Source organism: Anopheles moucheti, chromosome 3 (genome assembly GCF_943734755.1).
Source record: "Anopheles moucheti chromosome 3, idAnoMoucSN_F20_07, whole genome shotgun sequence".
NCBI classification, from domain to species: domain Eukaryota; kingdom Metazoa; phylum Arthropoda; class Insecta; order Diptera; family Culicidae; genus Anopheles; species Anopheles moucheti.
The window spans coordinates 80,267,724-80,294,064 of NC_069141.1; the positions used below are offsets into that span (position 1 = coordinate 80,267,724).

At 44.5% G+C, this 26,341-nt stretch overlaps 1 protein-coding gene across 1 annotated transcript; it reads right to left on the reverse strand.

Moving 5' to 3' along the window:
- Positions 1-1,888: 1,888 nt before the first annotated feature.
- On the reverse strand, positions 1,889-26,160 carry LOC128301473 (ABC transporter F family member 4). The gene is made up of 7 exons (XM_053037975.1): positions 26,034-26,160; positions 17,071-17,115; positions 16,210-16,361; positions 5,101-5,201; positions 4,905-5,022; positions 4,689-4,822; positions 1,889-4,619 (listed from the first exon to the last, which is right to left on the reverse strand). Exons 2-7 carry the CDS (start codon positions 17,105-17,107, stop codon positions 2,666-2,668), a joined length of 2,496 nt encoding a protein of 831 aa, XP_052893935.1. The 5' UTR covers positions 17,108-17,115; positions 26,034-26,160; the 3' UTR covers positions 1,889-2,665.
- Between the last annotated feature and the right edge of the window lie 181 nt (positions 26,161-26,341).

The following is a 26,341-nucleotide window of genomic DNA, read 5'->3' on the forward strand; positions in this document are numbered from 1 at the left end:
AACGCCACTACTTGGTTCGCATTTTTTACGATTTACGTTAATTTACGATTCATGATTATTCCAACGCGTTCTACGATTTTTCGCCCAAGGTACAGTTTTCAATCGGTAACAATCAGAGAAATTTCTTAGAAACCTGTTTCACTCATGTTGATGTTTTAGAAACCAGGAAAGCATGTTTTTCAAGAGGTGACACCAGCAGTGTGGAATAAATTTGCCCATCACTTTTGCATTGCATACTATCAAACCCGTGAGAGCGATGTAAGGAAGATGGATGAAACGGAAAGCATCCTTCATCTCGCTCAAACTTCCCGTCGGCTGGTACGAAATTCCATACAAACCAGCGTTTTTCAGATTGCCGGTACCAGGAATGCATCCACGGTAGAGGTAGCACCAAGTACAGCAATTTTGCTCGAAAACCGCCGAAAGGTATGCAATGTTTAAACACTAACTTTCCCGTTGGTGGAGAAAAAATTCTTCGAAAATTACCAGTTTCCGAATGTATAGTACCAGGAGAGCATCCACTGAAGAGGTAGCTCCTGGTACTGCGCCGTAAGGTATGCAATGTTTATACACTAACTTTTCATACAAACCAGCTGTTTTCAGATTTCCGTTACCAGGAGAGCATGTTTTTCAAGAGGTGACACCTAGTACCAGCCGAGCAAATCACGCCAAATTGCTTCCCGGTAGTTGCAATCCCAAGTTGTTGCATGAAAGATGTTGCATGCCAGATGTTGCGCAACATATGTTGCGCGACATATGTTGCATGTCAGATGCAGTGCAACATATGTTGCGCAACATGTGTTGTGCAACATGTGTTGTGCAACATGTGTTGTGCAACATCCTGGTACCAGGTGTTACCTCTTGAAAAACATGCTCTCCTGGTATCGGCAATCTGAAAACAGCTGGTTTGTATGGAAAGTTAGAGTTTAAACATTGCATACCTTACGGCGCAGTACCAGGAGCTACCTCTTCAGTGGATGCTCTCCTGGTACTATACATTCGAAAATATTGGTGCAATTTCGTTTATACTTTAAAGTCACAAAGTCGATATTCTTCTCTGCATTTAATTTATCACATAGAAACAAATGTATTATATAACCAAGGAAGATATATTTGATCAATTTGTTACCTTTTGAATTAAATTGTTTTGCTGTAAATTAACTCTGCTGTAAAATTTTCAAAAATCGCACAATCGGCACAAATTTTTTGGAGCGAGGCCCTAGGCGACCGCCTACTCCGCCTACCGTTTGATCCGCCGCTGGGTAAGTCTGAGTAAGAAGTAGATTTAATGTATTTACTTGGGTAATCATTTGATTTATACGTAGAAGTAAAGCTTGAATACAAACAGCCCCTAATTGGACATCTGGGAGGCAGTCTGTATCAAGAGGTTCACATGATACTCAGTGCAGTATTACACGAAGCAGGCTTTGAGAAGTCTACTCTCTCTCTCCTTGGCGTAACGACCTACTAGATCATGTATGCCATTTCTGGCTTACTAAACTAATTTTACCTCGCAGCCGGATAGTCAGTCCTTGCTACGGGGGATTGGTCCGGATGAGACTTTTTCCGGTCCATTCTTACGGAGACCGGCGCCGCTGTCATCATGCCATCGGGCCACCCACGAGAAGTGGTCCACTCTATATACGAAATATTAGTTTGTCCACTTACTACAGTTCTTAATATAATAATTCTTGTTTTACCAAGTATCAGCACTTCGAGATAACGCAACAGAGTCAGGAACGTCATGCATTTGACACAACGTACAGGATACACTTTTTTGTGTACTTCAAACATAATTTCGGCCAATGTGATACACGGGGAATCGGGCATTTTACTATAAAAGAAAATTTTATTTTCTTCATCATTCACGATCTCTAACGATCCATTCAATTTAGTCAACGAGTTCGCTATAAAGTTCGAGGGCCACCTTTCTATACATACACAGATTGATACAAAAAAAGACGAAAGAAAAGAACTGATTACATCCAGTAGTACCACTAGCATCGTATCCGTGTACGCCTTTACTCGTCATTTGTCATTGTGTACATTAATTTTCGATTCGCTCTCCAGCGCCAAATGTGTTTTCTTTTCACCTCTCATTTATATGACCATTCGATCTTATAGTTACGTTCATCATTTGCTTAGCAACTACTTATTCGCTCGGCTTTCTCTCGATATACAATGCCGTGTGTTGCGTATTGTTTCAGCAGTATTGCACACTTCACACCATTTTTTGTTTTGTGGAAGCTTTTTCGTTTCATAATGCGTTTTTTTCTTAATTTCCCCTCTGCTTTGTGCTTGATAAATGGTCCGATCTGTTTTGCTCTGCTGCTCCACCCTACATATTATCACCTTTACATGTTTTGAGTATTTCCATCCATTAGTATTGACAAAAATATTCAGTGACAACGTGCGCTATCGACGTGGTGCCGTTTCCATTCGACTGCATTTCCCATGAAGCACTCCTAGCAGTAGGTGGGATCGCAAGAGGTCCCTTCAAACGCTGCACTTTGTCCAAACGTGGCAATGACGTCTGGTGGAAAGGATTCGGTTAGGCATGGGAGATGGGTTTCAAAATAAATTAGATCTTTTCCAGCGGGATAAACGGGAAGGGAGGGAGTGCGGACAGGGAAGGAGTCGTTCGCGGAAGGAATTGTCCATCAGCTCAGTACTCGTACGTACCGAACACGTGTGCGCCCCGGCGTTGCGAGGAAGCGGACGTACCGGCCTCGATGGCAACCGGCGAATGGTACAGCAATGGCGTCGGCGGTCTAACCGCTGCCCGGCGGAACTCGGACGGTGCGTAGGCCGGCTCGAACGGTACGAACTCCGTGTCCGGCTGGTGCACGTACCGGTTGCGGAAGAAGTTCTGCGGTGCGCTGCGCGTCAGCGGCTTCAGCGTTGGATTGAGCGCATCGTTCAGCGTCACATCGTACTCATCGTCGTACAGCTGATCGAGTGTCTTCACATTCACCACCTCCTGCTGCTGTGGAACGGAGGACGCGGGAGCTTGTTGTTGGTTGCGCTTCCCCGGCACGGCCTGCGGTGTAGTGGAGCCATCGATATCGATACGAAACGGTGCCGGTTTCTCCGGCTCGGGTGACTTCCCGACGGGCGGCTGCTTTGCGACACCCACCGGTTGAAGGCCACGCGCTAGGTAAGGATTGCCGCCCCGACTCGGTAGAAACGGCCGCTTGGTCGAACGTAGCGGACCACGAGTAGTGCTTGCGCTCTCGGTCGACGGTTGCTCCCTCTGCTGCTGTTGGTGTTTCTTCGACTTGAAGTTTCCGTATAGATTCGCCTGCGGTCGGGCAATGACGGAAGGACGCGATACTGGCAGGTCGTATTCCGCCTCTTCCTCCTCCTGATCGACACTCTCCGGCAACACGTTTCGGTTCGGTTTGGACACAATCTGCTGCTGCTGCTGCTGTTGTTGATGTTTCATATTCCCACGAGAACCTTTGGCGAGTTCCGAATTATCTCTGCTATTGATACGCTCCGTTTGCTCCGGTTTGCGCACACTGCCCGGCGCCGACCGGAGTGGCAAGTCTTCCTTCGCAACAATCACATCGTCGTAGTACACTACATCCGAGGACGCACTCGGACGTGGTGGCTTCCCACCGTCCGCTTCCTTACGCTTATCGTCCCGCCGGGCCGGCAGCTCCTCGTACTCGTCATAGTACTCCGGTTCCGCACCGCCAGCTGGCGCTGCGGTGGTGGAACTCTTCGAGGTCTTCGGTCCATTCGGCGCATCCGAGTTGCCGTACGCGTACTTGCTCTTCTCGTTCAGCGGAACGGGACGGTTAATGCGCGGTGCGGCCCGTGGACGATCGTAAATGCTCGAGCCGGATGGTTTCACCGTCACCACATCGTTCTGCTGTCGACCTTTGTCCGATGCACGGCGACCACCACCGTAAGACGATGGAGCTGGTGCGTCATAATCGTCCTCCTCCTCGTCCTGATATCGTCGGTCATCGTACAATGGACGCTTTGCAGGGACCTTTCGCTCGTCCGCTACCGATCCTCGTCGACTTTCGGCGTCCGCCGGAAACGAACGACGATCGTCACCCGCTGGACGTCGATCGGCCGTTGGTCTTGGTACGCGCCTTCGTTCGCTCATCATCGCTGGACGTTTTCCATCGTCCATATCCTCCAACGGTGCCGGACGTCTGCGATCATCTGCCACCGGGCGTCGATCACGACGCCGATCGTCGTAGTACCGGCGATCATCCTCCAACACTGGCCGCCGTTCAGCTCCGGTGCGGGTGCGCGTCTTCATCCGGTACGGTCGACGATCCTCGTATTCATCTTCTTCCTCGTCGCGATCCCGTTCCCGTTCCCGGTAGCGCACTCGTTCAAACCGCTCGTCCTCCTCGTAGTCATCGTACAGCGGGCGTCGGTTGCGTGGACGATTCTTGCGACGTCGGTTGCGCTCCTCGTAGTAATCATCCTCGTAGTCCTCGTCGTAGTAATAGTAGTCCACCTGCGGACGCCTTCTTCGGACCGGTTTGCGCAGTGGTTTCGGTCGCGTAGGAACCGTCGTCGGGGGGGCTGTTGTCGAAGTTGTCGGCGGAGGTTTCACCGTTGTTGTCGTGGTCGCTTTATACAATGGCTCATTTCTGTGAAACGTACAAAGCGACAATATTATTTCTTGCACCAACTCTCCAAACGGCACCTACACCTCTTACCGGAACCAGTATTTGGGCGAGTTCTTGCAGTCCACCTCCGACGCAAATTGGCAGATGAAGGTCTTCTGGTCGAAGGCCGTGTAGTTGGCGCACAGGAAGTCGTACCGTATGCCGTGTATACAGTGATGGTACAGCTACGAGAAAAAAATTCAAACAATCCACGGAAGTACGTTAGGCCGGGGTCGATCTACCTAACAAACGTTCTCGCCACCTTACCTGACAGTTGTACTTGATCGATGCGTAAAATCCATCGTACAGCTTTGGATCGCACATAAAACCAATGTCCTCTTCCGACGGTACCGAATCCAGGAAGGGATAATTGGACAAATTGTATCTGATGGGAGATGTGCAAGCGTTCACATTTAATACATTATCTACCAACGGTGTACACTACGGAGCACCGGTGACTTACCCTCGCAGTTCTCGAGGTAAATTTGGATCCCAGACATAATCGACCTGCGGTATGCCGGTGAGCGGAGCCTTCGTGGCTGCATCATCGCCTTGATCAACGGCCTAGAAAGTGGAAAAATGGAGGAAGCATTATTAGACGAAATTACCAGCCACAAAATGGGTCCGTTTGGAGATTCATTAAACAATTTTGGGACTCATTAAACAAACCACTCCACGGTGGAAAAGCTGTTTTCAGGGAAGTTGATTTGCAGATTAATCTGATTGTGTAATTTGGATAAGCTAAAAATTTGATTGTTCATCAAAGACCTTGAATACGTTTGGCTTCTAGGACACACCACTTACGATCAATATTTCAACTAGAACTCCCATGAACGATGATCCGAATTGTATCGTGAATGAATACGCCTTGAAGTATGCAATCCACTAATTTTCAGTCACTACCCTTAAGGACCGTAAATAAAGGACCTTTACGGTCTTTGAATGATCTAATTTGGTAGGTTCGAAAGAAAGTGTTACAAAAATAGGATATGGAAAAATAGGAAAAAAGGATATTCAATTTGCATACATTTAGGCGTAATGTCTTGATCGAGAAGAATTACCTCGCGAAAACTGTTGTTGTTGTTAAGATGGCTTACAGAGACTTTGGTCCCAAATATACCCGAAAACAAATAAAACATATAAATTATATTACTATAAACGATAGGAATAGCAGAGATTAGATTTATGTAAACTCTATGACCGGCACTAATAAGATTTATAGTGGTGTATTACCGGCTTCACTTCTTACTACATCATTACAAGGCTTCGCAAAACCTTGAAGAATGCAATTACATTTTTTTATTTTTTTAAATAATCAACACGATTTAAATTACCATATATCATTTCTCTCATTTAAAAGGTTTCATTATTCTTGTCTAGCGAAACATTTACGATTAGGCATACCTTCTTTCGGTCATTTGCTAATAAAGCAAATTTCAGGAAATCTTTTAATCAATCAACTTATCTCTCTCTCTTTCTTTAAAGCGCTGTTTCTCGACTGGTCTGATGAAGTGGTTCGTTAAACACGTCGCGAAACCAATTTAATGTTGCATATTACGTATGAACCAAACCACATGTTTGCCGTCATTATCATCCCTAAAAAAACCCCTCAAAACAGCAACTTCGTCTCTCAATATATAGTTATCTTTCTTATTACACTATCGCACATCATTATCATTTGCTTTAACAGCATACATTTGCTTCTATCATTGCTTTCCCATCGGCCCATCGACCGAAAAACCGTTAATTACTGATGGAATCGTACGGTTTTTGAGCGCCACGATTGGAACCGTTCAAGATTACGAAACGAAGGTTGCTCGTGGCGCATGGTAAATCCGCCCCGTATATTCGCTTCACATTATCTCAATCTGCATCTGCATGCCGTGTGGTAGCGTTAATGACCAGGAGAAATGGTCATTTCCTTCCTTCCTCAATGGCGATGCACATATCTCCGGAAATGATCGTGTTGCACTTGGAACGTTCCACTTCCGTTCGCCGGATCCGCCAGGTGAAATAATGGACCGTCTTTGCGTGGGGTTCCGATCTTGCCTTTGATCTCGTACTCCTCCGATGCTCCAATGCATCGCAATTATCCGCTTCTGATCTCATCATTCGTCCACCTTTCTTCACATTTGTCTTTAATTCCGTTTGCTAAACACGTAATCGGACAGACACGGCAGAAGAAGAAACCAGTGAAAAGAACAGCACATTAAATGCATGCCAAATACGTTACACGACTCGGCCCTGCATCGCAACGGAACTAACCCTCACAGTCTGCGGCAAGAGATGTACCAAACACGACAAAACCACAAATCGCATCGTTGATGCACTCGTTGATGATGGAAAATAAAGAGCGAAATTTCCCTTTCTTTGCTGTCCGCCGTACCAGGGTGGGCATCTTCGTTGATTAAACCACTCCCGGCCGGCATTTTCCGTCCCTCCCCTCCCCCCACCAATGCCAATGCCAATTTTGCATGCCGGCCACGGTGCCGGTACCGTCCGGTGGGTTTTCGGAATTATTATCGGAACGATGCGCCATTACGGTGCGCGGCTTTCTATCTAGCCGGGAGGCGTCTTGCCGTCTTGTTGGGGCTAATTAGTGCCGGTGTTGGGGATGGTGCTGGCATAATGCGAGAAGGGGTTTTGTGTTGTTAAGAACTATTCAATGCTGGCCCAGGTTGCAGGCAGGGGTCGGTTGGTTGTTGAACTGTTTCGTAACAGTGGCGTCTTATTGTGGTGCGGGTTTATTTTAAGCCATCTTCTTGCTTTCTTTCTACTTTCATGATCAGCTGTAAGGCCTTGAAGTTGGGTTGTGTTTCGTTTGTTTCGAACGCAACATAAGCATACGTTTTCTGATAAGTTAATGTCGCCCACACATATCAGACTATTTTTATATATTTGTTATACAAAAGACTCCCAATTTTTTAAACATTTATTATTAACTTCCAGTTTGGTGTAGGTTAATTATAAGGTTCTACAAAGATCGTATGTTAAACTCACACCCTTCTGATTTTGCTTCCAGCAATATCCGCAAGAGGGCAGTAGTGAACTTACTCAATGAGGAAAATGACAGTTCAATCATTCAATTATTATGTCCAATTAACTTACACAACTTATCAAATGGATGTAATGCTCAAATAAAGGGAACAATATAAAACAAATTGACAAAAAAGTCAACTTTCTCATGGCGCCCTCCCCGTAACGGTTAACATCATCCCCAAAGCATCCCCCCCAGATGCAATCGGTAAAGAATTTCATCGCAATTAATATTTCATCGGAACGGTGTCGGAAACTTTGACGTGACGAAGAAAGAAATATAGTAATAAACAAATGCAAACCATCTGTCGGCGGTTGTGTAACCGTGTGAAAATATTATCTAAACGCAAAAAAAAACACATCATAAACCGAATCATGGTACTCCAAAAAAAAACTAATCTATTCATCTCATTCCCCCCGTCGATCCCCCGTGTCGAAGGTTTGTGCGTGACGAAAGTGTCATTTCTGGATTAAATTTTATTTCGTTCGTTGCATGGAAGCTCATTATCCATTCCGGGGCCTACCCGTCAACCAACCCAAGAGGGGCGGTCGTGGAATGGATTTTGTAATAAATCGAGAGAAATTAGTTCAAACTTCAAGCGCCACGTCTGGGTGTCTTGCGTGACCGCCATGCCCGCCAATGTTCCGTTGTTTGATGGGTATGAGCACCATCGATAGTCACCCATTTCCCCTCTGGTGTATGTCCGGTGGTACTTCCTGCTTAATGCATGATCGATTGCCATTTTCAATAACGGTTGTGGTTTCGTTATTTTGTTGGTTTATCTACCACGTTCCGATTCGATCAAAATTCACCGGGCACACAATTTACACGTAGACGAATAGGCAGACGGCAATTCCGTGAACTGCGCTGTATGGAAGGTAATATTGTACTCATTACGCATTGGTTAGAAGAATACTGGAACCCCGGTGAAGCGTTCGTCGAAAATTAAATCATTCATATTGGCGGCACACATTTGTGGCCGCTTTGCGTCGCAAGCAGATGGAAGCATGCGTGGGTGAAATGCGATGACAGATTGCGAACGATTCGTATGACGTGTTTGTGTGATATAATGTGGATCAGATGCGATAAGCGTTTGCTAGCGGAATACAAATCCATTTTAGTGTATTGCATAAATTACATTTAAATTCCACTCATTTTTTAAATTATTTAATTTTCAGAAGGGCATTTTTATTTCTTACCGTATTTTAAGCATAAACGGTAATGAAAGTCAATTGAGATACGATATGGGTAATTAAATTGTTGATATGCACCAAACAACCATTAATAACAAAACTACAGTAAACAGATATAAAATATTGTCTAGGAGGCAAAAACGAATAAAGAGTACAATAAGAAAATGTTTAAAACCTAAAAAACCGAAATCAATAAAAAATAAATGGATAAAAAAAACTTGCAATAAATAGAACTGCTCAAAGATAGAAAAGCACTTCATATACATTATATGTAAACATTAGCCAAACGGAATGACCAATATTTAGAACAAAATGATCTCATGTTTTAGCACAGGGCTTTCCATGACACGGAGCAAAAATATATTAATCAACTTCATTTCAAGATCAAGTTCACGATCGATGAAAGCCCTTTTTCCCGTGCAGCATAACTTCCATCGCATGACACTGAAAGACCTTTTTACCTGGGTTTAGAAAACCCAACACAACCATCACAATGAATCACACCACTCAATCAGCGTTATGGTCACCTGGTTTGGTTCGACTTCCGGTTGCCCATATCTGCCGCATCGCAGCAGTAACGCAACAAAGTAACAGTCGCAATCGAATGCAAATGGCGTGCTGGTGGCATGATGCTACCCCAGTGGCATTTGCCGGTTTCGTTAGCCATAAAAGGCCACCGGTCGAACCCAACACGACCCAACGGATGGACTGAACGGGCACGTGCTCCTCACCATGTGTGATGGGTCGGTGTGTGTGTTTTTGGAAGCAAAAAAGGTTTATGTTGCAACAGTTCGTGCTGCGCGATGGTGAATCCTCTTTGCCATGAATAAATGTCCGTGATTAATTAACAACATAGCCCAATATATGTGAGACCGTTAGATACCGCTTTTGAAGACCGTCACAAAACAAAAGGGCAACTTATCGATGAACGCCCTCTACGAACTAATGCGTGTCCGTGCGTTGCAACCTTTTGGTCGGGTGCAACCAGCACCAGCGTAACAAGACACTTTATAGGTTAAGGTTAATGGAAATGACCGATATGCGTACGGCGATTCACCCACGGTCAGTTGACACGGCAGGTAGATAACGTTACACGTAAGGAAAGTATGCCATCGACACCAATTGTCAGCCACGCAGGCAACAAACTATCAGCTTACTGTCGCCCTCTGGCGGATAACGTTGCAAGCAAAATCGTTCACAGGGCTCCCGCACACTCAGTAGGCGGGAAGATGTGTGTTTGACATTTGTGGTTACAGAAAAGAAAAACAAACCACACAGTGTGCCGTGGGATTAAGGGTGTTTGCTGATTGTTATTTACCCACCGGTGTAGCTGTATGGGTGCGTATCAGTAAGTATACGATCGGAACACTTAGAACGCGGGGTGTGTGTTTAGTTTGTGCCCTCATTTATTCTTTCCACACCGGCAGCACCACACACGCAGGTTTATCTGATTGTAGCGTTACCGTGTCGGGCTGCACGTTGTGGTGGTACTTCTAACGCGTACGTGGTTTCGCCACGCAATTCACGCAAAAAAAAGGGCTACCGATACTTATCGCAGAGTGGAATGTGGACGCACTTGTGGCACCGTGCACACGCACAGCCACGGCGGTTCCGATTATGGTGCCCACCGTTTGAAATGTTGAACTTTTGCGAAGCATCCAGCCACAATTTCCCAGCCACCAAACAAGACAAACACGCAGCGCACCGACCCAAGAACGGGGTGGCATTCAGCAGAACAGGTTTATCGGCTGTGCGCCAGCAAGAACATCACCGTCACAGGTAGCCGAACGGAACGCGAAGGGTTTCCCGCCGAATGCACATTTTGCAACCCACACACAATAAAACAATGGCCACAAATCGCTCGCTGCTAAGCTGGGGATTTTGGTTTGGACATGGTTTTTCTCACACTCTCCCTTCCGATGTGGGTAACGAATTTAGATTTATATTTAAGCGGCAAGAAGAACGATACGTACGAAAAAGGCCAAACTGGCAGGTGAATGGTAGCGTCGGAAACCGTTCCGTCAAGGCCGGTAGATTGATTGCAACCGCAGCCGCACGTGAAACGTGTTAGTCGAAGTAATTAGCCAAACGAGTTAGTTGGCGAACGGTTTCCATCGACTGATGAAATGGTGCCCGAAAACATGGCCGCTATTTGGGGTTCGTTTCTTCATTCGGTTTCAAGTCTGTTCGGTGCGTTAGTTTAGCCATAGAGCGAAACGAGACAAGGGAATAGAATGGATCAATTCTTAGGATGTGAACTATACTGAATGGAAACACGAATTTGTTCCACGATCCATTTTGTTCAATAACTGAATTTTAGTGAAGAATAAGGAGAAGCTTCTGCATATATTTAACTTAGCATGAATATTTATTCCCGATTTGGAATGTTAAGGAAAATATTGTATAATACTATAATTGAAAATAGATTTGTAAGATACGCACCGGGAGAGATAAAAATATACAGCTCGACGGGAAAGGACACTCAGATTTACCCGAATTCCACCATAACTGAGCCTTCTCGCGAATTGCACAGGGACTTTTTGTTTCCATAGTAATGTTTTCTGGCAAAAATAAATACCGATTTCTATTTAAAGAATCCTTTGTGGCCTTCGTGGCAAAGATACATCCTTTGAGCCACCGTTCAAGATCGCACGTTGGTTAACGGCGATGAAAAGATTAAGTCCGTCATCTTCACCAGCCGCAAATGTCGCCCGTATCGAATACGTTAATGGCACACAAGAAATAATCTTCAGGCCGTAAAAGGCAGCCAACATCATCGCACGTACCACACAACATACAGCGGACTAAGAACGCCGCCAGCCCACCAAAGAGGCGAAGGACCGATCCTCGCATACGATCAAGCGCGAGACCGGTGACAGCATTTGCATCTTAATTATGCCATAACGACGTATTGTCCAGAGCGTGCCGACCCGATAGTGGGGTTAGTGAACCGCCCCAAACATCCTAAAACATGTCGATCATTCGCACACAGCGCGTGTGTTTGACCGTGTCCTCTTCTGTCATCCTCTTCACGAGTGTGCTTCTCGAGACGAACTTAACCCACCCGTGCCGAGGTGCTGGCTCGTTTTAAAGGTTAAGTAATGCTACAATCGACATTTATTTGAATATACACTACCGTGTGCGGACATGGGCCAGCGTGTGTGTGTGAGCTTTGTGCCCCCCTGCTTCTCTCCCTTGCCCATGTTTGTTCAACTTTGTGTGTTGTGTGCCCTCACGTAGGCACCCATTATACCGCTTTCCGAGGCGTACGTTATGAGTTATAAATAATTGCTCATCCTTCAGCCCGTCGCCAACCCTTTTGCGATGGTAACTATTACGAGTGGTCTATTTAATTACCGATCGACGGACGCAAACGATCGGGTACCGCAAGACCGCCCGGTCAGGTGTTTCTCTTTTCTTTTCTGTTTTGCTTCTACCGCCACTCAACGTGCCATTTACCAAACTAAACAACAACCACAAAACCTGCCCACTCCGATGCGTTTGCCCGACGAGATTGAAAGGTTTGCTTTCCGCCTTCCTGCTGCGGGACGTCGCGTTTGCTGAATTCTTATTACGCAAGTCGGCGCAACGCTGCAAAGCGATCGGGATTCGGTAATGTGGTTGACGACGATATGCTGCGTAGAAACACCCGTGGAAGCTTACGGAGGCTCGAACACTTTAAGCCGTTAAGTGTGAACAAGTCATAAATCTTGTGTGCGAATCTCACGCTGCGATTGACATTTTCTTTAAACATTGGGGGGAGGGTTTTTTCAAGCGGTATTTGTGGAGATGTTTGATGGTTATTTTGAGCCAGTTCAACTTTATGACGGTGGATTATGGCCTTGCAATTTCAGGGTAAGGTATACCAGCAGTGAGATTAATCGTTACCTATCTAGCAATGTGAAGATTCAACAAGTGATTTTTCCAGTAATTATTAAAATAAAAATAACACAATTCTTGTTATATTCCTATAGACTAATAGTTAATTCCAACTAAGTTCATTTAGCCTTCAGATCGGATCGGAGAAGAACACCCAAGCTCAATGAAAAAATGTCAAGAAAACAGGAGGTTTGAGGAATTGTATGCATACTTTCAGACGCATTCATCCAAGACACAACCTAGCGGAAAGCTTTACAAAGACTGTAGGTTTGTGGCACATCTTCTAATCGATTTCTAGCTGCAAGTGATATAGTTTAGGCTGAGTCTAAGTCTACCGCAGGTCCAATCTAGCATTATAGATTTTGTTTAAAAATAAAGTACAATTTTCCCTTATAGCGTTACGCATCAACGTAGCACAAACCGGACCCGATAGGCGTTACAAAGTCGCAGCAACAATTCGATTCTTATTGCCCCGCACACACCGTGCTGCGACCGGAATGTTGATTGGACACGGCACGGAAAATAACATCTTACATAAAAATCCACTTTGTACCGTTTTTCATTCCTGTAACCGTTGTTGTTTTTCATTCTTTACACATATGCTACCCATGTGTTTTTTTTAGCACCATTTTCTATTTTCCACTTCCTGCATCAGAAAAAATCCACCGCGGACCGGGTGCTGCTTCAACGCCAATTACACGAATGGCCGTTTGGCCAACATAGAGTGGTTCCATAATTTGTTCAAATTGCAACCGCCAACAACAACAAAAAATCGCGCCCCAGTCAGTACGGGCGTGCTATGTGCAGCAACCTGTAATGGTAAATTACAACAGCACTTGGTTTGCGGACCACACCGCACCGGCCCAGGACGCACAGAACGCAACCGCGAAGGACAGCGTCGTCGACGAGCAAGGCGGAATTGGTGCGGTTCGTGAAAAAGCGCGTCAACGTTAGCGAGGTTTGCACCGTTAATTAACACCCAATTAAAGGCAAACTCCAGCTGCGGTCATACGCTTCACGGTCCGAACGAATTGGTTTCACTTTTCGGGTACTTGCCTTGGATGACCTAATTCACGCAGCTGATATGGCATTGGCACACTTAGCGTGCGTATTGTGGGCCACGTTCTTGGGTAGCCGTGACATTAGATAAGAGCAAACAATGCCGTATCGATCTGTATTTATTATTGTGAGACCGTATTTGTATTGCTGAACCCAGGCAGGCAGTGAAGAGACGTTACTTTTAACAATAGTTAGCGCCATCTATTAGAATGTAACAGAACCATTTTCTTTCTAGTCCAATTCCAGCTGGGTTAGACAGCTAGTTGAAACATCTAAATGCCTAAACTTTTCCTCTTCTGCACATGAATAACTTACTAACCTAATCCCGAATCCGGTCACTTTCCGGTTTCAAAATGCCACCCGCCCCAAAACCCTTCAAACACTCATTCGCGTCTGTCAACTGCTTCGTCCCAAACCGGCAACAACAACCGGACAACAACCTTTGCTGGGTGCGGTTTGCCCTTTTCGCTCACACCGACCGGTTTGACCTGTGAGCCAGTGATTATGAATGAAAGTGTCTGTGCCGTTTAACTTTAGCAACCCCTTCCGCGTAGCGTCATCGCCGGGAGATCTTCTTCCAACGCAAGGCAAAGGAAACAAACGAAAGAGACAGCAAGAAAGCAAAAAAAAAGCCCCAAACGAAGTCCGATTATAAGGTTGCTTGGATTTGGTGGCGAGTGTGACACTACCCCAGCTGGAAGGATATTACGTCACACACTTCGCGGTGGATGTTTCATCAGTGTCAGTGTTGGACTAGTTTCGTGATGGGAAACCAGGGAAGCTGGAAGCTTACGTCTCTGTGTAAGTGCAAACTTTTGCGAACCATTTGGGGTCGGTGTTGCTTCATTCGGGACGACGGGAGGAACGATCGAACCTCCCACCTGATGAGGATGCACTTTTTCTGTCCTCAAAAGCTGCCAAAAGTCAACAGCTGTTGGTGGCTTCATTATCACATCGCCGATGCGAAAGCGAGAGTTGCTCCGTCGGAATGGTGGTCTATATAACTCGCCTATTTTTTTTTCTTCGGTGGTTGTCTCTATAATTTGGATGGCTTGAAGGAATTTAGTTGCTAATTTGGGAACGCTGTCTGACATATTTTTTTGACATGTCTTCTGCAATTAGTAATACATTTCATCATCGATTTTTTTTGTTCTGCTTTGAGGAATTTGTTTTCTTGTTGTAGCAAAAACTTGATTTGATTTTAACTTTGTGGTTAGGTCAATACCACAGCATAATTGAATTGTGTGATAAGTACCTAGTGTAAGCCTTCTATTTAATAGCGCCATCAATGCCTACTTAGCCTAAGAAAATTCCCATAGAGGGCGCAAAAGGGAAGTGTCAATCGCGGGGTAATTTATTCCATTTAGTTTAAACTAAGATTATTAGTCGATGTTTTTACTTTACAAACATAACACGAAGCATATTAACTGCTAGTCTGAATAAACTGACGCATTCAATACATCTGAGTGAGAAACTCCATTGCAGTCATTACCACATTACAAGTCGCAATCAATTTCGTGTCCCATATGTGCAACCGTTGCGTCAGAGCTGTTCAACCATTAAAATGCCATTTTTTTTTCTTCAGGAGACATACGTCCGATGTCAAACGTCTCGGGAACGTCTGGGTGCACTCTCGACTAGTCAACCATGGGCACACGAGTGACACATTTTAACACACCACCAGGCACAGACAGAATGCCATCAAATCGGGGCCACTAGAGTCCGTCCCATGCCTGAAAAAAGGGCAACTCACCGCCCACGCTTGGTGGCACCATTCGGTGGCATACTGTATTGCAGCCTAACTAACGGAAAGCGAAAGGCGAACTCGTATTACACCTACCCTAGAGCGTATCCCTTCCTCGGCAAAGCCCTTGGACAGTAGCGTTTCACAACTTGGACAGGAAAAAAAAGGGCAGACGAAAAATACGAACCCATCACTCCTTCGCCGGTCTCCGGTGACGATTAACATGTTGCGCAAATGGCGTAATTCCGATTCCCATTCCATGAGCGATTCTTAACCAAACAGAAGGAGCCTCGCACCATCATAACCCTACACGTTACTGGGCCACCGTGACGCCAAACCGTGTGCATTATGGCCGCTACCGAGCACCGACAAGCTAAGCGTTTCCGCAAAGCGCGTGTGCAAATGTGGAGCGTGTGGTGTTATGTTGCTTACATAAAACACATCCATTTTGGAAGAAGGCCACAATCTGGAAGCATAAAACCATCAATGCTAAGCCAATCGGATCGGGCTGTTATGCATAATTGGGGCAATATATCAGCCGTAACTGAGACGTTTCCAGATTGATTAGAAACCTTTTTGCGGCAATTGCCTTACAGTGCTGAAGGCTCATCGGTTTTCTGTCTACGCTTCTGCGCCGCGTACAATCCCATTCGAACCTACCTCATCTTCTGCTTCGGCGGATTCCTCTGTCGTCGATGTGGCGGCGGTCGTTGTGCTGGTGGTCGTGGTCGTCGACGAGGTGGCCGGACCGCGTCCGAAGATCAACGACGTTGCCTTCAAACCGTCCACTCGGACCATCAGCGCTATTATGACTGGAAGCAAGATGCGAGAGATGAAGCGGAAATGGATTAGAATGTTAATAGTGTTGAATGCTTCCAAGGTGGACCGTTGGATTGTTTGTGTTTTGTTCGACAACATCCTTGCGGCAAGTATTTAATTACCGCTTGTGGGTAGTTCTGTTTCGGGTGAGGTTTTGAAGGTAGTCGTAAATGGATGATGGATTAAAAGCGAACAGTGTTCAGTGTTATACACCATTTTCTAAAAAAAAACTTCAACGTTTTGAATAGAATTTTAGTCATTAACACAATCTCCATGATCAAGTCTATTTATTGGATCTTTATCTCTGAATTGAGTATAAGACATAGAACGGGCTAAATAATCTTATTGGCACATAAATTACAGAGATGTGATCTAAAACGGAATCTCTAAACAAACTATTTTAAAACAGTTAGCTAACAAAGACTCCAAAGGACAAACAAAATTCCAAATAAATTCAAACATTCCATAAATATTTAAAAGTAAGCGAAAGATTTCAAGATTTCATAATATCAGGCGTTATTGATGGAGATCAGAAAGATAAAAACGATCCGAGAAAAACGAAATAATTGTAGCAATATAAGAGTTAATAATCGAATCGAATAATCGGATGAAATAGTAATAGAATTAGTGTTAAAGAGAATAGTGTTGGTGTTCTGGGTGTGGTATCATGAAATGAATAAATAAATTGCCTATCAATCTTACCCGCAAACAGTAGCAGCCATCGCCGGATCTTTTTCATCGTTTTCCCTGTAACGGAGAGCACAAACAGAACAGAAGAAAATGAGCACGTACGATTCGCTTTAAGATAAGTGCCATGAATATTGACAAATATGCGCATGTTACAAGCAAAAACCCACCCACGGTTGAGCAACTTCGATAAGCGCGATTAAATCTTTCTCTCTCTACACGGTGGCTACCTCTTTCAGTTGTGGTTTACACCCTTTCGCCACCCGGTGTTCCGAACCGTTCCGATGACCTTGACGGGCCGATATGTGTACAATGGTTTGCAAATTAAGCACAACGAATCGGGCACTGATGGTGGTGCAACCGTACTGAAAGCAAACGCTGCAACAGATGCGGCACAGATGATCAGTGTTACTTCGATCCACCAGACAAGATAACCGCGAACCACACACACATACGATCATTTATAACCTCAGTTTGTCTTCCCCGTTTGGCCGCTCGTTGGCCATGGGTTAATGGGGAAATTGCTGCAGCTCGGCTTCATCGCTGCAAGGATGGATGCTTTGATAAGCATGGTGATGTGATTACACGATCATATTCGATACCTCCGTTCGATCGACCTCAGAGGTGAGAAAGCTGTACCGTCCGTTCATTGCCACGGAAGGTGAAGATTAATCGCAGATCGAAACAACCCGTATACACCGATTGATGTATGTGAATGTCGAAACAGTGTGAAAATCAATAGCTGGTGATGGTGACGTTACAATGATTGATCTTTAAGCTGGAGTTAGTTATGGATCAGATCAGACTAAATTTGCATACAAAAAGCGTGATTTTCAAAGCAAAATCACAAATTAATCCATAAAGGTCCAAAAAATAGTGGACTTTGAGGTGGACTTTACTAATTGAACAATTTAATTATTATTCAAATAATTTAATAAAGCTTACATTTATTGTACAACAAGCATAGTTAAAAATAGATTATGTCATCATAAAAAAATACTCTTGCCAAGCGTGGCATTTATCTGAGGGCAATCCCAAAATTATCACCCACATCGTTACAATCTGTAAGACCGACGCTCGTAATTCAAGTGCACTGCCTACGCGGAAATCATCGTGACGGTTTGGGTCCCATATTCGAGGCGCACACCGAACGACGATGGAGCGTTCACATGCGAGACGATCACCGCGACAGTCTAACAAACGGCAACGCGGAAACGCCACCAAACCGTCATCCGTGGTGGCATAATCAGCAACAACCACGCCACACAATCACTTCCTCCCATTGCAAACAGCGCTCCATCCGAGGGTAGTTCTTTCATTGCACGCTTTTATACGCTGGTATGCGCGAAGAAACCGTCAAGAATCGGTAGTGATTCCTTTGTGGTGCTACAACGATAACTTTTAACCGGTCATTAACTTGACAGCTACAGAGTGGTGGGACCGCACGCTGCAAAACAGAAGCGAACATGACGACAAACGAGCAAGGCGGCTTTGTCCGCCGTAACAACCGACCCCTTTACGGTGGTACATTTAGGACCGCTTTTCCATACGCAGCCAGCTTCTTGCATGTGGCTTTGCGACCATGCAGCCCGGGCAAACGACGGGGCTGCGAGCACAATAGAACTATGGTCTGGCCGTAATTCACACCGCCATGTCTTCTCGGGCTGTTTATTAACATCTTAACGCACTTCCAGCATCCGTCTACAGTTTGGTTGGTGCTTTGGCCGGGTGGAAGAAGGGCTAGTATTTCTTTTAGTTTAGTCATGCTCGATTGACGCTTATCTTCATTGTACACGATTGGTCTCAACCAGCGGGCCGTAGTAAACCAGGCAGCCGTCTTTATGTGAGTGCTATGGGAAATCCCACCACCCGTTGTCAATGCTCAATGGCATCGCGTTCTACCGGGAGTGGCCGACCAGGGGGAACGAATATAAAAAAATACCCGCCACCGGAAACCTGCACATTGGAAAGCTTTATAACTTCATTTGGAGTCTATGTAAATGTCATTGGCGTAGAACGTACGTACGTATAACGCGCAACGTAGTTACACCTTGGTGCGATGGTGAATAAGGGACAACAACTCGTCCATTGGCTAGGTGTGTGTGTGACTATTCGAAGGTCATACGGAACAAGTAGCAGAAATAGCACACGGTGTTATATTAATTTAAAACACGAAATTGTGCGAGAAAAAGCGATCGAATAAGAAATTTGGTCAAGTGATTGCGGGTTCGTCGCTTAAAAATGAGCGTTGAAGTCTTTTGTTTTGTTTTCGTTAGTGATCGCAAAATCAGCTGTGCGCCGTTAAAAAAGACACTTAAATGGATGTTTTGATTGCTTTATTTTAAGGAAATTAAATGACTGCACACGTTCATTGCACTGACCATCACCAGGGGTGGTTCTTACTTGGCAAAAAAAAAATGGCAACGATCTTGTCGCATCGGTCGCAAACCGAACAAGAACCAGTCCCAACCAGCCGACCAGATTTACCACCATGATCATGCTTGCCCACCCTGGACACTGGACGTCCTTCGCAGTGCGAAACATTCACTTTTCCCGCCCAACCTGCCACCCGGGGGTTGGATGCCTGCGGTTGGAAGTTATTGCCGTTTCTATTTGTTTTCGTTTTGCTTTTACTCGCCATCACAAACTGGATAGTGTCACCGAGCGCACTGCAAAGGACTGCCATTTTCTATAAGCCAACAAACCGGCGCACCGTTTTTCCTTTTTCGTGCTAGCCTTTTGGGATGTGTTTACTTTTCTTAATTACTTACCACGCTGCTGTGGAACGGTAGCATGCCCGAGTGTGTATGACGTACATTTGATTTAACTCTGGGGGTTGCTGGGCACGATACAGCCCATATGCGAACACCACCATTCAATGGAGGGCCCATGTTTTTGGGCCCGGGTTCGGTGCACTATTTCAATAGTGGCGTGTGTATGGGAAATGGTTTACCTTGGCGTGCAACTTATGCGTACGGTTCCGTTCGTTACGGTGTGGAACCGAAGCGGCCGAAAGTTGTTTGTATCGGTAGCATGTGCAAGGGGCGACTTCACAGACGTCGTGATCGTCGATTGTGCACGGAGATAATTTGATGAAACTCGTTATAAAAATCCCATAAAATGGCATTTTTAAAAGAACAGTCCGGAAAGTGGAGTGGCAAAAACTTTTTAATTAAAAAATATATTTTATTGCGAAAAGAAACGTTTAAAATATTGCAACACACCAACATACAGGAAACCCCTAAGGATGCTTAAAAATACAATAAAATGACAAAGATCAATCACATAGAAGATCACATGAGCGATGGTTTGGTTAGATCGCAGAAAATCCGTCAATTGTGTAGGACGAAGCAGATCACGACTTAGAGCTCGATCATCATCGATCGATATTCATCTAGGGATGAGCAGCTCTCTGAGCATACAATCACTATTGCATCATAGTTCCATTCTAACTTTGTGGCACAAACAAGAAAGTTGAAGAGGTTAAAGCAAAAGCAGTGTGCAGAAATGGTTCATAAGGAAACCCTTCACAAAACAATGATCTTCAAGCAGCCATGGACTGGTCCATGAGAACATCCAGAGCAAGTATTTCATAATGCGGCATCCTTTCTCTTATGTTTCGGTGCACGTAAGTTTGTAAAACTATCTTCAGTGTGTTTTAAAATAAATCACTACCAGGTTTCACTTCAAATAGTAACATAATTTATTGCTGCTAAATTGTTTCTACAGCACAGCATAGAGGTTTGATTGAGAAGCGTGAAAATAATAAATTATCACCAGTCGATTCATCAACCCGACAGATGTTAGGTGTATCTGCGTGTTTATAGCATTCATTCGACTTGGCAGAGCTCTGCTGATCGAGCTGATGTTTGGTATGGCACCTTGATCGTAAGAAAACACCATCATGAACAGCATCTTGATCGTACCAACATTCAGGGATCGCCTTTTCAAACAATGATAACTGGCATCATTTTGTAGTGGAGCTTGCAACGCACATTCATGAGACATTAAATTGGGATGTCAAGGATTTGTCCCTTGATTATTGTTGTTTGTTTACGGCATTTTATTATTTGCTTCGCGTTGCGCTAGTCGTGTATGACGTGCAAAACAGTATGCAGGAGCTTGAAAACTCTGTGTTTCTATTATACACCCCTATAAGGAGAACCTAATTCTGTTACGAATCACAACCGGCACTAAGTACGTGGAGGATAAATCGAGCAACTAAAAAAAATGTAATAAACTGGAGCACGCGGCGCAAAGAGATTGTGCAACCTTGTGCATTTACACCAGCGACAAGTACAAGAGACTGCCGCGCACCGCACACAAGTCCAGTCAACCGGCCCCGGTACTACCGATTCAGCCTTCCAGATTACACTTGCACTCGTGCACTCATGTGCCCGGCGAGGGCGATTAATCACGGAAAAAGGTAAAGAAAAACAATATGCAACCACAAACGAGCTCATGAAGTTGTCCTGTGTATGGGTTCGGCGGGGGGTTTTTTTTTGTGAGTATTGCATACTTTTTTCCTTCTCTTACTTTTCGTGAAGCATGCAACAACGATCATGTTATGCTGACCCGCGATCATACGCTCGGTGCTGACTGCGGTAATGCAAGGAAAAACAGCACACTTAGCTCACGATACACGATCACTCAAGGCTTCACAGTCTGCTCCATTTCGTGCTCGGAAACGTGTTCGTTTTGATGCACAAAACTTCATCACATTGCGCTCCGCAGCTTCGGGGGTACATTGCTATCGGACGGTTTGGCGTGCGATCTATATCCAAAACCGGGGTTGCGCGCGGTTCATTTCGTGCTCCAATCGATCGAATGAGAAAGTAAACCAGTTCTGCCTCCGCTCCGGTGCAGGAACCTACATAAATTTGCAAGTCTCAAGCTAGAACTCTAGAAGCAACTACGAGCATGTTGCTAAAAGACTCACCCTACGGTCTTCTAACCGCGTTCGACAGGATCACTAGGAGACTAGTGGAAATAGACAAAACGGCAACCTATCCATCCCTTCAAAGGAGTGCCACAACGGGAGCAATCCGCTGATTGTTGATTTGTATGAATGTTAATTTCCTAAAATCATGCCATACCTCTTTGTTTTTTCGGGTGCGCACGCACGCACGCCCGCCCGGGACCGAACCGATTACGCAAAACGACCTTCAAATCGGTGCCGGTGAATGTTGATTTTTAGGAATACATTAGCTCTGAACTTTCCACTTCCGCTGCCGACACCAGTTTGGTCGGTGCCTATCAGCAGGCCCGTCCCGGGTCTGGCCGGGGAACGGGTTTTTTCGGTTACGAAAATAATGCTGACGATCTTTTAGTAGGCCACATGATAAGACAATAGGTCGCGCTATGGGAGTGTTTTGAGTTTTATCGCTTAGAGCAGTAATTAATTGCTGTTGTTTTTGTTCGTGCGACGGTGTTTTGAAATGTTTTTAACCATGAGAAAATCGTTGGAATTAGACAGCAAAGTATTACATGTAAAATGATATGTAGAGCTTGTTTAGAGCATATAAAAGATATCTCATAACCGGTGGCGGGATGGATGGCAATGGAAATAAACTGAGTTACTGCATTATTCCGACAAATTGGACATGTTCGTAGTTTCTAAATAAAATTATTCAAAGAAATGTCAAAATCTATAATTACTTGTATTATGAAGTACCAAGTTACAGGGAGTTCCATTAGGATACATTCCATTAAGATTGCAAACGCAGTTTTTCGAATTAGGCTCAAAATTCGAACTCTGCAGGGTTGAACCATAGATTAATGCTAATCTAGCAAGCCGTGTCTGATGGACTGTCCAATAATGTCATAGATTAGGGGTTCGTTTGTTCTAGAACAAAAATAAACCTTTATAATTTAACACCTGCGAACGTAGGATAAAAGAAAGACTAACGCACTGAGCTTTGCCCAAGGTTGAGCACATTGTAATTATGGAAAATGATAAGTAATCGCAAATGTATCAACACCGACTTTTGCTTGTTATCCGTGAGACACTACTCCAACTCTACTTTCACTGTTGACAGTGATTCAACAACCATCCGATTGTGTAACGCCTAATGCACTGCACTAACAGCGCGCATTAACACCAACTCCATCCATCATAATCCATAAGCCAACCCTCTTATTTGCATTTTGTTCTGTCTTTTTTTTTTTACTTCCATTTCCATAAAATCCTAACAATTATCATTACAGCCGCCAGAAGCGTACAATAGGGGTGCTAATGTACTGTTCGCAGATCGAGTAAGAATTAGATTGTTCAATGCTTTCAAATCACCTACAGGAGCGATTCGAGCGTCAGGACAAAACCGCATGACGCGCGCAAACGTTGAAGGCGATGGAGCAGAAGGTAATTTATAATCAAACAGCTCCGTTGCTAACGGGTGTGGCACACAGAAAAGTGAATGGCGTTACCCGCGTGTTTCTACACCCTTCTGAGCGTGTCACTTCGACACATCGTTCGCATTAAAAAGAACATTAACGGTGGATAGGAGTAGAAGCAAACAAAATAAAATCACCAACAGTATCTACTTTTGCGATCTAAAGAATACACGAAAAGTCTGCTAAACTAATGCGAGTTTTATATACCACCGACTTTTACCGTTGATTCTTCTTATTACGGTGGAAAATAAAATCCCCGTACTGATCTGCTTTTTCGTAACTTGCCTCTTCTCACCTTGCGCGCGTGTCGAAATACGGCCCGAATAAGCTAAACCACGAAATCACATTCATTTTGTAATTTGCATGTCTCGTTCACGGCACCAGCCAACCAACGGTGGTGAGTGGCGTTTGAGGTAAACCAAAATGCAACAAAGCAACCATTTTTAAAGTGTACCAACTGGGCCCAAAGCAAAACCAACCGGTAGTCGCTGGTTTCTCAAATAAATTAAATGACCTCAAACGCACACGGACGCGTTAAATGAAGCGAACGAAATGAAAGCACTATTAAAGGATCGTTAGTTTTGTTTTGGCTGGGCGATGGTTCCATTATTTATGTTCACTTCACACATCCCGCACGGCACACGGAAAGCAAAACGGTTCCATGAATAAATCCTAACCGCTCTCGCGCCGTCGACCGGAACAGTTTCGTTATGATCGGTCGGTGTACCAACACTGCTCCGGCGGACGTGCGCTGAAGATGTCCGGGAGTCTAATCTATTCGCCTTCGCCCATTGAAACCCATGTTCCGCTTCCCATCTAACAACCGATGACAGCGCAGACACCGGGGTGCGCATGTTAACATGTCGTTTTGCTGGTGTTATCGCGGCAATTTATTTTGTTTTAAACAGTTCGATCGTCTTCAAGCGCAACGATTTCGATTCCGCTAAAGTTATTTTAACGCTTGTTTTCTTTTCGGAATGCAAAACTCCAACGGCACAGACACACAAACACACAACACAAACACACGCATGGCTTGGTTGAAAGTTGATGAAGATGATGATGGTCAACATCTAAGCAGGCGATGGTTTAGGTGTGCGTGCTTGTGGTGCTCTTTTTACTCTCGTCGCTCGTCCGAGTAGTCGGTCGACGCATTATGTTTCATCTTCATTTTCTGCTGCCATTTTTTTTGTTATTTGTCTACACCTCTTTACGTTTTCTGGTTTGTTCACTTTCGATTTCGGTAGGTTTAGATTCGGCTTATTATTTCATCGTTTCACTCTCGTTTTGATTGGGCCGTGTCGTCGTCTTTGCTTCGTAGTGTTGTAACTTATTCGTGGTACTTTCGTGAAGTTATACAAACAATAACAAGCTTATATTTAGCTTATACTGCAAAGGGTACACTTTTACATACTTCCCTTTTTTGTTTGTTAAACTTCGTTTAAACTCCACCGCTTTCGAATCAGAAAACATTTCGTAAAACCATCTCCTTTTCTCTTACCGATTCGTCATGCTCATCAGCTAATGATTTCCGTGCCGCTTCATTGGTGAATTCCCAAACGATGCATTAGTAGAAAAGTTCAAGGAACACCTTTAATGATACCTTGACATCGAAAACCAAAGCTGCTGTCCCCGTCGAACGCACATGAACCACATTCTGCGCCACTCGGCGATACCCCGAAGGACAGGTATGATTGATAAATGCGACCACTTCCTTCCTTCTTTCGTGCTGCCCCACTGAACGATCGTCAAACGGGGAATTTCCGGACGATCCAGGGCCAAGGAAATACGTGCGACATTTCACATGCTGTCCTCGATCAGCCTGGTTCAATCATCGGGGAAAAAACATCTATTTTGCAGAAGGTCCACTGGCTTAACCTTTTGTATTAACTTCTTAACTGTTATGTTCAAATGATATTTCAATTAGATATACGTTGGCTCATACACATTGATGTGAGAGCGACGTGAAGGTAAGCTTAGCATGTTCCCTAATTTAAAGAGATTTATAAATAGAACTCGTAAGCATTTGACGACTTGTAAAGCGACCTTTAAGTATTTTACGTTTTTGGAAAATTCTGGTCTAAAAGATTGAAAGATTGCAGTTGAAAGTTTAAAAAACCCGAGGTCTCGAAATAATTGTTCCCAAAAAATCAACAAATCCTACTATTTATAAATTTCTTATTTTTCCCAGATTATTGACATCTAATCGGACCTCCAAAGGAGCAGAGATGATGTCCATACTGGAGGTTTGATATTATTGCAAAAGTTTACTATCTACTGAAGGTACTAAATATGAAGTTAAGGGTAAAGAAAAATCAAGGAAATCCAACAATGGAAAGTCCAAGATCTTCGAGGCTGAAGTGTCCAGAAGAAAAGTATATTGAGATACAGGTTTGCAAACTATAGATAGGAAAGATCCATCTTTATGATCTTAAACAGATGCTTAAACTAATAGAAGGAGATGCCTTCAGTTGATTTGAATAAATTGCATCCAGAGTGGTTGAACGAGTAGAAGATGTATTCCATTTTGCTACATTGCTCTGCAACAAAGATACTTAATGATACTCATCTGCAGTAATTTTACTCACCGTTAGTACTCTATCTTGTCGCCCAAAGGAAAGTCGTCTCTTTCTCCTGTACCAGCAGGAGTAATTATGCCTAAGGTTTGACGGAACCACAAGTGACTGCGGCTCACTCCACAATCAACAGCTGCACCGCGCTCTGCTGCTTTATATCGCAACTATTTGTCACAACCTCGGCGAGGTTCGTAATGATTCAAGCGCACTAAACGATCATCATACTCTCACGCAACAGTAGAAGAGGGCTTCTACCACCTCCAACGAACGTTATCGTTAGCAACACGGAACACTGCACGGAACACACACTGGTTATGGTA